Source organism: Arachis stenosperma, chromosome 1 (genome assembly GCF_014773155.1).
Source record: "Arachis stenosperma cultivar V10309 chromosome 1, arast.V10309.gnm1.PFL2, whole genome shotgun sequence".
NCBI classification, from domain to species: Eukaryota; Viridiplantae; Streptophyta; class Magnoliopsida; order Fabales; family Fabaceae; genus Arachis; species Arachis stenosperma.
Window position 1 is genome coordinate 135,592,198 of NC_080377.1, and position 12,255 is coordinate 135,604,452.

General features: G+C 34.6%; 2 protein-coding genes across 2 annotated transcripts; both read right to left on the bottom strand.

Annotated features, from left to right (window-relative positions):
* Positions 1 to 324: 324 nt before the first annotated feature.
* LOC130935582 (uncharacterized) lies at positions 325 to 4,877 on the bottom strand. The gene is made up of 7 exons (XM_057865389.1): positions 4,857 to 4,877; positions 4,665 to 4,764; positions 4,429 to 4,565; positions 3,070 to 3,137; positions 2,975 to 2,984; positions 2,489 to 2,653; positions 325 to 366 (listed from the first exon to the last, which is right to left on the bottom strand). Exons 1-7 carry the CDS (start codon positions 4,875 to 4,877, stop codon positions 325 to 327), a joined length of 543 nt encoding a protein of 180 aa, XP_057721372.1.
* A 254-nt stretch (positions 4,878 to 5,131) lies between these two features.
* On the bottom strand, positions 5,132 to 5,617 carry LOC130935591 (uncharacterized). The gene has a single exon (XM_057865402.1). The coding sequence runs from the start codon at positions 5,615 to 5,617 to the stop codon at positions 5,132 to 5,134; it is 486 nt and encodes a 161-aa protein (XP_057721385.1).
* Positions 5,618 to 12,255: the final 6,638 nt, after the last annotated feature.

The window sequence follows — 12,255 nt, forward strand, 5'->3', positions numbered from 1 at the left end:
AAGCTCTGGATGTCTACTTTCCAACGCCCTTGAGAGCGCATCATTGGGAGTTCTGTAGCTCCAGAAAATCTATTTTGAGTGCAGGGAGGTCAGAATCCAACAGCATCAGCAGTCCTTTGTCAGCCTTCTTATCAGAGTTTTGCTCAGATCCATCAATTTCAGTCAGAAAAATACCTGAAATTATAAAGAAAACACACAAACTCATAGTAAAGTCTATAAATGTGAATTTAGCATAAAAATTAATGAAAACATCCCTAAAAGTAGCTAGATCCTACTAAAAACTACCTAAAAACAATGCCAAAAAGCGTATAAATTATCCGCTCATCAATAAACAGCATAATCTTCATTATCATCCTCAATATTATCCTGCATAATTATATAGAAAAGTAATTAAAAAAATATTTATAATGACATTCGCAATTATAAAAATTAAAAAATCAAACTGAAAATAATTAGAAACCAAACTGAAAATAGTTGTATAAATTATCAAAACTATGTCAACTTAAAAAATAAAGTTAGCATAATTTTTGGTGCTGCTTCAGTTAGCACAACTCTAATAATCTTTATATGACTTCAAGTATAAGAAGCTCCCAATAATATGCTATTTTTGTAGGATGATAGGGTATGATGAAGGGTCTTGCGAGAAAGCAGAGGAGAAAGAAGATGGAACCTAATGAAAATCTAAAGAATAGGGACCTTCGATCAGGACTAAAATAATTGGGGTAAAAATAGCAAATGGAGAGGATGGAGATGACAGAGAAAAAGGGAAAACCAAAGAAGGGCATATGCAAAATGCAAAGAATGGGAATAGCTAGAAGAAACTATTGGAGAAGCTAGCGAACCTGAAGATACAAAAATAGAACAATCCAGACACAACTAGAAGAAGAGGCTCCCAACAAAAATAGAAAAGAAAATAAACTGCAGCAGGAGAAGAACAATACAGTTCCAGGCCCAAATCAAATAAAAGAGTTAAATTGAAGCTACAAATGATGCAGAAAATAACAAAAGAGAACAAGAAAAAATTCAAAATAAATGCAGACAAAGATAAACAGGCAATAGACAAAGATAAACAAATGCACAAATCCAGGCACAAATTCAAAAGTACAAAAAAAAAACAGGAATTCTAGCAAACAGAAGTGCAAAAAACTAGAATTACAACAACCAGAATTGCACAAACAATTTTCAGCCATAATAATACAACTTCAAATGTTAAAGTGTCAATAAAGCCAACAACATATGATTCTCAGCTATAGCAATTAACTTAACCATATGCAAATATAAGAGGCATAACATATTATACATATACCTAATATATTATACATATAAAAAAGGGGCGAAAGAAATCCTAATATATTATTATTTATTTTAAATAGGAATCCTAAAGTGTACTTTGGTTTTGGTTTTGCAACTGCGTTCTAAGAATTTAACTTTATATGATTTTTTAAAAATCGGCTACTGATTTAGTACACATCAGAAAAACAACAAGCAGTAACCAATTTAAAAAAATCATATAAAATCCATCTTTGGTTGGATTCTCCTAAAATTTGGTGTGATTGAACCAGACTTACCCATCTTTCACCCAGTTCAAGTCCCAGAGCATTTTCACTTCTCTAGAAAAAGTTATGCCTCTCGAAATATGGTTTTGTTTTTAAGGAAAGGGTGCTATCGCAGCAGTGAACAACCCTGCTTCCAGAAGACACAACTTTCTCTATTAAATTCAAATTGTCCTGAAATTTGGACATAAAATACTAGACATCCTAATATTTCATTCTCTTTTAGTTTCACCTCCAAAGAGTTTCAGACTATTGAGATATGTGATTTTGAAATTGCTGTTCCAGAATTTGTACAACATTGTTTCTGCAGAAAATGACCATTTTCTAAAAATCAGATCTCCCAAACCACATATCAAAAATTTCTGAAATTTTAGAAAAATAATCTAGACATCTTAAGGTTTCATAGAAAAATAATTTCACTCATTTTGAGTGGCTAGATTGCTCCCAGTTTTGTTCACAAATTGCTGCCCGAAACTGCATAATTCTGCAACATGTAACCTAGGGTTTTGAGAGGTCAAAAATTGATTCCTAGCTTTTCACTCACTCTAACCTTGCATTCTAACTTTCTTTTACCTATTGTATCTTGTTGGAAAGATTAAATCAGTCCCAAGTGCTCAGAATTAATAAATAACCATTTTTGTCACTTTTCACATTTAAGCATACTCATATGAAATCAACAATTTATGCATTACTCAACATAGCAATCCAGCCACAAATCACTCAAGCAATTCACATATATTATCGTCAATTTACTACATCATATATAACAAATAGACCAGCATCATCTCAAGTAATCATTTGCATGTATCATCAATTAATTCAATAATGAAACTTGGCTTTTAGCCTTTCAACAAATTCTGCACTCTAACAAACAGAATTTTCAGCGTCATCATCATTAAATAAATCAAACACAACATCATTCAATTAGTCACAACCTCAATTCTATTACCTTGTTCCCGTGGCTTCTCAGCAGTATCACTATCAACACTCCCTCTAAACCAATTTGAAGTACCAAAGCAATTCGCAAAGCTTGACAAGATATTTCTAAACTTTTGAAATAAATCATGTAATCCCGCATTATCTATAGATTCAGCCAAGTTCTGCCGCAGTACAAGAAAAACAAAAGAATTTACTTTAGAAATGATATTGATCTTGGCATATGATTAAGTATGGTGTATCAAAGCTGCAAACAAATAGACATATACCCATTCCTAAATGTTATAGATTGACCCCTTGCTTTCATTCGTATCTACCACCGTATTTTCAACCAATTTTGACAAATCATCATTTTTCCTTATTCATTTAATTTCACAGTATCAAGGTATTGGTCTCATAGAACAAATATAAAAATTAACAACACTTTATATGAACCCAAAAGGAGAGTACCTTAAGATGATGATAAAATGTGAAATAGAACTTACATGTAAGCCCCTGTAAAAAATTAAAACATTCAAACAAAATCAGTGTCGGGTTGAATACTCCCAACTTAAAATCATGTAAAACAAGAAAATTATACCAACTTGGAAGACCTTTCAAGGCATTGAAACAAAGGCAAGTGTTTTCAACCAACACAGGTCTATTAACCTTTACATAAATTAGAAAACTAGACCATCAGAAAGGTTAAAAAATTGAGGGGAAAAAAGAAAATCCACCCTAAAATATCACACATGATGGAATCAGTGACTTTTGCAAATTACTTGTGGTTGTTGCAGAAAAGAACAGATTTTGCCGATTTTTTGGTAAGCACTTAAAGATAAATTTCAATTCCTCCTAAAATTTGACATCAGGAACTCAATCTGCTTCATCCAGGACAAAGAAAAAAGAACTGCATATAAATATGAAGGTAAAGAAATGCATAACATTTAGATATACACAATGTAGTTCCATATATATATATATATATATATATATATATATATATATATATATATATATATATATATATATATATATATATATATATAACCTATGTCCTACTTTCCAAGATTCTGGGACACAGTTCTACACTACAAGCCCTCCATACCTCCATTGAAAATTACAGCATCATTAACGGTAAACCAGAACCACAACAACATCAACACCAAAACCTCATTATCCATTAACAAAACAAAAAAACATCACGATCATTAATACATAGATTAAAATAAATCCACTGAAAGTTGCTTCCTAGAAATTCCTTGACTTCTAAAACCCTCCTGTTCTGAGGGTTACCTGAAACTGGAGGTCGATCTCGGATGAGATCTTCTATAGTGATCTGAGCTGCTGTGTCTGATTTGTTGGACTTGGTGGCAATGCTGATTCCTTCGTCCCCAGAGGGTGGCGGTACCTGCAAGGGACTCCGATGCTTAAGTTAGCAAGGGTATTAAACAGGTATTATGTAGAATCAGAGTATGAGTTATACCTGGGTGCTCCAGTGTATTTATAATAGTGCAGAGTGACCTTCTTAGATAAGATAAGTTAGTTATCTTATCTTATCTTTATCTTTTGAGTGAGGTCATCTTATCTTCAAAGGAACCGTCCTTCTCCCTGCGAGCTTGGACTGCCTTGGGCTTTGGTACACGGTCCTCTATTTAGGGCCCTTCTTTGGGCTTCCCTGTCAACTTGCCCGAACTCTCTGAGAAGAGGTCGAGTCGTCCTGACCTGAAGAGGTCGGTCGCTTTGTCTGTAAAACATCCCGGGTCGGACAGCTCGACCCAGGGTATGAACACCTCCTATAATTTAAAAATTGCAATTGAATTCTTCAAATGAAACATTTTTTAAAGCAAGTCACTCCTCACAAACAGTACTCATAGTCTGAGAAATTATCATTAGACATTGGGAACAATCACATATTTTTAGACTATACAAACACAAAAGAGTTGAACCTAGTTATTACCTTAGTTCTAGCAAAAACTAGAGGAATATCAGGATTCTTGAGCAAGGCCTTGATCCTCCCCAGTGTGGCAATAATGACGTGGGGCCTGGCAGCAAGCTCCTTGGTTTGCTGAAGCATGTCCATGCCGCCGACAACCACTGCAATGCGGAGGTGGAGGTAGGAACCGAGGGCGCGGAACTGCTCTGCTAGCTAGAATGCTAGTTCCCTAGTGGGCGTCACCACCAACGCGAACACACCAAACGGGTGCTCCGACAGGTGGTGGAGGATCGGGAGGGCGAAAGCAGCGGTCTTGCCGCTGCCAGTTTCATCGATGCCGAGCACGTGGCGGTCTTGCCGCTGCCAGTTTTATCGTGCCAGTAAACTATGGGATATGTATGGTTGGGTTGCCTCCCAACAAGCGCTTCTTTATCGTCATTAGCTTGACAAACAGCTCCTTTACGGAGGTTCATAGTGGCTCAGATCTTCACCCCATATGGTAAACTTCCTTCCTGTGCTCTCATGAATTAGTTCAACATGCTCCAGAGAGAAGATCTGGTTCACAATTTCTGGTATGACTGGACTTCTTGTGAAGACAACTCTCATGCCAGGTAAGAAGTCCTCAGTTAAAATCTTCTTGTTCCTCCAGCCTTTGGGTACTTTCTTCTTGGTGCCTTCTTACTCAATGGTTGGTGGTCCTTGCCCAACACCGAACTTATGTTTGATGTCAGAGGGTTCTGTATGGCTTTCTACTAAGAGGGGAAGGTTGAAACACTAATTGTTGTATTGTAGTACCTCCTTTATCAGAGAGAGAGTGAGGGTTAGGTATCTTAAACATTATATGGTCCTCCCATAACCTCAGAATTAGCTCTCCTCTCTCAACATCAATTAAGGCCTTTCCAGTAGCTAAGAAGGGCCTTTTTAGGATGATGGAGTCGTTCTTCTCCTTTTCAGTGTCTAGTATCACGAAGTCTGCGGGGAGGTAAAGGTCTTCAACCTTTACAAGGATGTTCTCCACCAATCCATATGCCCATTTTAGGGACTTATCTACCATCTCCAGTGATATCTTTGTGGGTTGCACCTCTTTAATCCCCAGTTTTTTCATGACAGAGAGCGACATCAAATTTATGCTTGATCTAAGGTCGCATAGTACCTTCTCAAATATAGTGGTCCCTATAGTGCAGAGAATCAGGAAGTTTCTGGGATTTGACATTTTTTGAGGTAGCTTTTTTTACACCATTGCACTGCAGTCATTGGTCAGCACCACAGTTTCATCTCCCCTCAGGGCCTTCTTCTCAGAAATCACACTTTTCAAACAAGCCATATGGTGGGATTACTTCTCCAACACCTCAGCAAAAGAAATATTGACTTGTAACTTCTTGAGAACTGCCAAGAATTGAGTAAGTTGCCCATCCTTGGTTTCCTCTTGCACGTTCGGAGGGTGTTGTAATTCAGGCTCCTTCATCTCTATAGGGGCGTGTACAAGTGCACTCCCAATCTCTTCTTGAGCCTTGTGCTCCTTCAAATCCTCAGCAGCTTTCTCTTTCCTGGGTTCAACCTCCTTATCCTTAGTGAGAGCCTTGCACTCTTTCCTCGGATTTACCTCTGTATTGCTAGGAAAAGTGTTGGGAGGTCTCTCAGGTATCCTGCTGCTCAACTAACCCACTTGTATCTCCAAGTTCCGAATTGAAGACCGAGTCTCTGCCATAAAGCTATGCATGGTCTTGAAGAGTTAGAAACTATTGTGGCTAGGTCAGAGAGGTTTTGATGAGGCATCTCCATCTGCTACTCAGAGGGTTGGAACTATCTGTTATTGAACCTATTTTGATTAGTTCCACCTTGATTGTTGTTGAAGCCCTGTTGAAGCCTCTGCTGCTCTCTCCACCCAAAGTTAGGGTGATTCCTCCATCCTTGATTAAAAGTGTTTGCATAGGGATTATTATTAAAATTTTTGGAGGAATTTCTCATGTAATTTACTTCCTCCATGGTGGTTTGAGTAATGTCACCAATGTCCCCTTGAGTATAACTCCTAGTCATGTAATAGGATGCATCTTATGCTTTGATAGTTGAAACCTGCATCCCGGTCAAGTGCTGAGAGATCATGTTGATCTGTTGGAACATGAGCTTGTTTTGTACCAAAATGGCATCCAGTGTGTCCACTTCCATGACTCCTCCCTTCTGAGTGGTCCCAGTGTTCAAATGGTTCCTCTCAGAAGTGTACATGTACTGGTTGTTGGCAACCATCTCAATAAGCTCGGTTGCCTCCTCGGGCGTCTTCTTCATGTGTAGTGAACCACCATTAAAGTGATCTAGTGATATCTTGGACATCTCAGAGAGGCCATCATAAAAAAATTTCCAGCCTGGTCCATTCTGAAATCATGTCAGGAGGCCATCTCCTGATTAGCTGCTTGTATCTCTTCCAGGCCTCATACAGGAACTCTCCCTCTTCTGTCTGAAGGTATGGACGTCCACTCTAAGCTTACTCAGCTTCTGGGGTAGAAAGAACTTGGCCAAAAATCCAGTGACCACCTTGTCCCATATGTCCAGGCTCTTCTTGGGCTGAGAATTTAGCCATAGATTTGCTCTGTCCCTTACAACAAAGGGGATGAGCATGAGCTTGTACACTTCAAGGTTCACTCCATTCGTCTTGACCATATCACAAATCTACAGGAAATTAGATATGAACTTGTTGGGGTCCTCCTATGGGAGTCTATGAAACTAACAGTTTTACACCAGAGTGACCAGTTGAGGCTTGAGCTCAAAATTATTGGTCCTAATGGCAAGTACTGATATGCTGCACCCATAAAAAGTCAGCAGTAAGTGTAGTGTATGAGCCAAGCACTTTTCTGGCATGCTTCTCAGCGTTCAAATTTCCTCCAGCCATAGTGGTCTCTTCAGCTTCCTTCTCAAAAGACTCCGTGAGATTTTTTCTGCTTTGTATGCTTTAGCTTGTTGCAAACGCCGCCTTAAGGTCCTCTCAGATTCAAGATCAGGATCAAGAAGCGGTTCCTTGTCCCTATTCCTACTCATAAACAACAAGACATAAGGAAAAAGTAGAACTCTCTATGTCAGAGTATAGAGAACTCCCAGTGAGGTATCCTAAAAAAATAAAATAAGATAAAGTAAACAATTAACTAGAAGATTTGAAAATAAATACTGAAGATTTAATTTAAAAATTTTTGAAAAGTAAAAAGAAAGGTTTTAAAATTTTTTGAAATTTGAAAAGAAAGAAAGAAAGAAAAACTAAAGAAACACCAAATTTAAAATTTGAATTTAATTAAAATAATTAACACAAAATTCAAAAATAAAGGAGAAGATAAATAAGATAAAGATTGAAAATCAAGAAAGATAAACAAAATATGATTCGAAAATAAAAAAGACCGTTGATTAAACCAAAATGAGAAAATCACTAAAGGAACATCAAATTTAAAATTTGAAATCAAACAAAAATAAGATAGCCAAAACAAAAACAAAAAAATTCGAATTTAAGGGAAAGATAAATAGGATAACAATTGAAAATTAAAAAAAAAAAATAAGAAAGGTTTCGAAAATCAAAAGAAAGATAATTAAACAAAAACTAATAAAAATACCTAATCTAAGAAAAAAGACAACTGGTAGTTGTCAATCGCGAACAATCCCCGACAACGGCGCCAAAAACATGGTGCACGAAATTTAGAACTCGCACAACTTTGCCGGCAAGTGTACCGGATCATCCAAGTAATACTTCCGATGAATGAGAGTCGATCCCACAAGAATTGTCGGACTGAGCAAGCAATAGTTATCTTGTTGGATTTAGTCAGACAGACAGTCAATGATGGTTGTTGTTAAAAATGCATAAAATAAGATAATAAAGAAAGCAGTAAAAAATTGGTGTAAAATCAATATAAGAAAAACAGTTAAGGTTTCGGAGATGTTTATCTTTCCGGATTAAAACTTCTTACTAACTATTTTAACAATGAATGATTCATTCTATGGAAAACTGTGAGTGATTAAACCCTAATTCCTTAGCAATTTAATCTCCTCTTATCCTCATCAAACGCCATGGTCAGTGGTCATTCAATTCGAATTAGAGGGTGAAGTTCAGAAAACTAGTTTATACCACAAAGGCCCTAATCACCCCAGATCCCAGCTGAACAGATATTCCCATATCCCAACAGATTGTGGATTAGCCGTTTAGGAGATGTGTTCTCAAGCTGTAGTTCAATGCTATCACTTCCGAGACTCACAAGAACTCGTATAGAAAAAGGGGTCATACTTCCGTTCTACCTAATTTCATTTAGATTAAGAAAAAAACACACCTTAGAATTGAATCAAACATATATTAAAATAGAAAAGTAATTATATTAATTCATAGAAATAAACAGAACTCCTAACCTTAACCAGGAGGTTTAGTTGCTCATAACTTTACAAAAAAAAAAAAAAAAAAAAAAACAGGTTTCTGAAAAGATGCCAAAGGAAGAATATCTGATCATAAACCTAGGTGATCTCCTCCTTTAAATACTAACCTAATAATAAATGCTAAACCTAAAAGATATTATTTTAAAATAAAAATTACAAAGATAAAATAAAATAAACTAATAAGGGTTAAAATCCACTTGGAGGCCCAATTGTTGAGTGGCTCGGACAGCAAGCTGGTGTTCAATGTTAGGATTGGGCGTTGAACGCTCAGAAGGGAAGCGTGCCTTTGACTTCATGTCCCCTTGTTGGCATTGAACGCTAGGTTGAGCATTCATCCAGGTGTTGACTCAACACACCTCCTGCGTGTTGGGTCTGCTCCACTTACAATGTCTACCCACCTGCAATTACACCAAATAAGTCCACTTTTGGCAAAAATATACAAAATTTTTTCACATTAAAAAAATTGAACTGCTACTTTCTTTTTTTTTAGTTTTTTTTTAATAAAAGAATTAGTCTGAATAGAATATTCAATCATTTAAATTGAAACGATTCACTTCTAAATTAATTTAAAAGACTACATCTACACTACACCCCCTAATATGTTCACTATCTTAAAAATAAAATTATTTCAAAATTTGTATACCAATTATCTTAGAAAAGATCATTCAACTTTAATCAAGGTGTACTCGTATTTTGTTTAAGTATAAAAACTCTTTTTTAATATATTTAAATGCGATCTATCATATATTTGAATGAATAATGTTATTTCTTCCACTCAAAGATATTGAATACCTTGAATAGTTGTACCAAAATTATGAGTGCCACACATTTGAGTTCTAGAAATATTAGTAATAGTAGGATAGCATAATTAATACCTAATAGTTAGTTGGAACGATAGATACTATGTTTGTCTGTAATTAGTAACGGGATCTCGTTAACACGTATATTAAGCACACATTTTAAAAGCATAAAAAAATTTACTAACATTTATTGATTTTTTTAAAATATTTTTATTTTTATAATTAAATACGTTAAAATTTTAAAATATATTATACTCTTAAAATATATTATTAAAATACAAATTAACCAAATTTTTGGTAATTTTGGATTTGAGGTATGTCGCTTTTTTATATGACCGTTATAAAAATTATTGAATAAATGAAACAATAGTTGTGATATCTCTCTTTATGTTTGCACTATATTTGCCAAAAATTGGTTCTTCTAATTTTATTTTTTATAATTTAAATTATACAACTGTTTAGAAATTCCTAATAATTTTCTTTTACATTTTTTTACTTTTAAAATATATAAATCGTCCCAATCGGTTAATATTTATTTAGTTTTTGATTTTTTTTTATGTAATCACTCCTAGCAATTTTTTGTTTGCATATTTGCAAAAAGTAAAAACCAAATAGGTTTCTCTGTGTTTTTAATTTGACAAATTGCCCTACCATATTTTAGTAAATCACAAAGTTAATTAATATTTCTGTAATTCACAATCATTATCCCCATATTTAAAAATTTTAGCGAACATCTGATAGGTGATTAAAAGAAAATTTAAATTTTCTAAATTTTGAATTTCACCTTAAAAAGTAAAGTGTAATTTTTCATTATTTATTTCATAGGTGAAATAAAAAATATATAAAAAAATATTCAAAACTAAAAAGTTATACGTTACCCTCTAAATAAAAAATTTAAAATTAAAAGATTCAAATTTATTAAAAAGTGATGTTAGAATGATATTCATGCATGTAATTTTTTTCAAATTCCAATACATAAGATTTGGATCAAAGCTAAATAAAAATGTTGTCGTACTATAACCCAATTACCCATAGCATAGAGCCACCCAAAATTCTAGATTTCAAGGCAAACCCAATCCATCTAAAACATATTCGATCACCAAACCTAAGAAAAAAAAATTCCAATTCAACATGAGGGACAAATGAAAACTCTCAAGGCTTTATCAACCATTTTGCTGACTCCATAATTCACCATATATCACAAAAATTCCTTACCCTCCTCACCCAATTTCACTTTGAATTTCCTAATCAAACAAGATCTCCATACACCGACCAAAAAAAAAAACGATCTCCATACCAAACAGATTTTTTATTTTCCCAAATAAATGTAATTGACATTCAAAGAAGTTTAAAATATGTTCTTTCATTAATAATTTTACTGAAGACTTTTTTTTCCTTATTTGAAAATTGATAAATTCTCCGCATACAAGCATTTTTTTATACAAGTTTTTACAAGTACACCTTCTTCTTCTTGCGCACGTTCTTCTTCCTCTTCCTCTTCTTCTTCTTCCTCTTCCTCTTCTTCTTCTTTTTTTCTTTCGTTTCTTGCCTTCTCTTTCTCCTTCTTCAACCATTACTGCACGTTTTCACTGCACCTTCTTCTTCTTCTTGCTGCACGTTCTTCTTCCTCTTCCTCTTCTCCTTCTTCTTTTTTTTCATTTTTTGCCTTCTCTTTCTCCTTCTTCAACCGTTACTGCACGTTTTCACTGCACCTTCTTCTTCTTCTTGCTGCACGTTCTTCTTCTTCTTCTTCTTCTCTTTCGTTTCTTGCCTTCTCTTTCTCCTTCTTCATTTACGTGCTTTTCTCTCTGTTTTCTTTCTTCATTATTCTCGATTTCCATTATTTTTTGACATCAAGCTTTGAAATCGTTTTTGAAGAAGAAGAAGCAGCAGAAGATGAGGAGAAAGAGAAAGAGTTCTGAATTATGCATAAGGTGTACTTCAACGAATTTTGGGTGTATTTCTTAAATCCTTTGAGTGTAATTTTTGTAATCCTTTGGGTGTATTTCTGTAATCCTTTGGGTGTATTTCTATAATCGTTTGGGTGAATTTCTGTAACCGTTTGGGTGTATTTCTGTAATCATTTGGGTATATTTCTGAAGTTCCATTATCTTCAAATTTGGCAAGAAACTCGTTTTCATGGAGGAAGAAGAAGAAGAGTCGTTTATAATGCATGGTGAGTAGCGCGCTTTGGAAACAAGAAGTGATTGAATAAGTTTATTTACTCTTAAATGTGGGAGTGTAATGTGTGTTTTTTGTTGGGCTTGTACCAACTTACTTGTATGTGTAACAGGGCTCTTGAAAATTTAGCTGGATCTGCAATACTATAATGTGTAATCTTTAACTCTTTAATATTTTTTCATATTTTTTTTAGTTCTACTTATAAAATATAAAATGAAAAATTATACTTTATTCTTTCAAATAATAAAAAAAAAAAAAGAGAGAATCCAATTTCATTTAACAGAATTTTTTCATCGTATCTCAAGCTAGATCAAAGATTACTCTATTGCAAATGAACTTGTGTGACAAGTGAACTTTGACCAACACGTTGATTGCAGATATTGTTCATCTTTCATTTTCCTGTAATGGTATTTTGCAGTGCCTAAACTATTTATTGGTTGACACCAAAGGCGTAGTTAGAGAAAACTGCTAA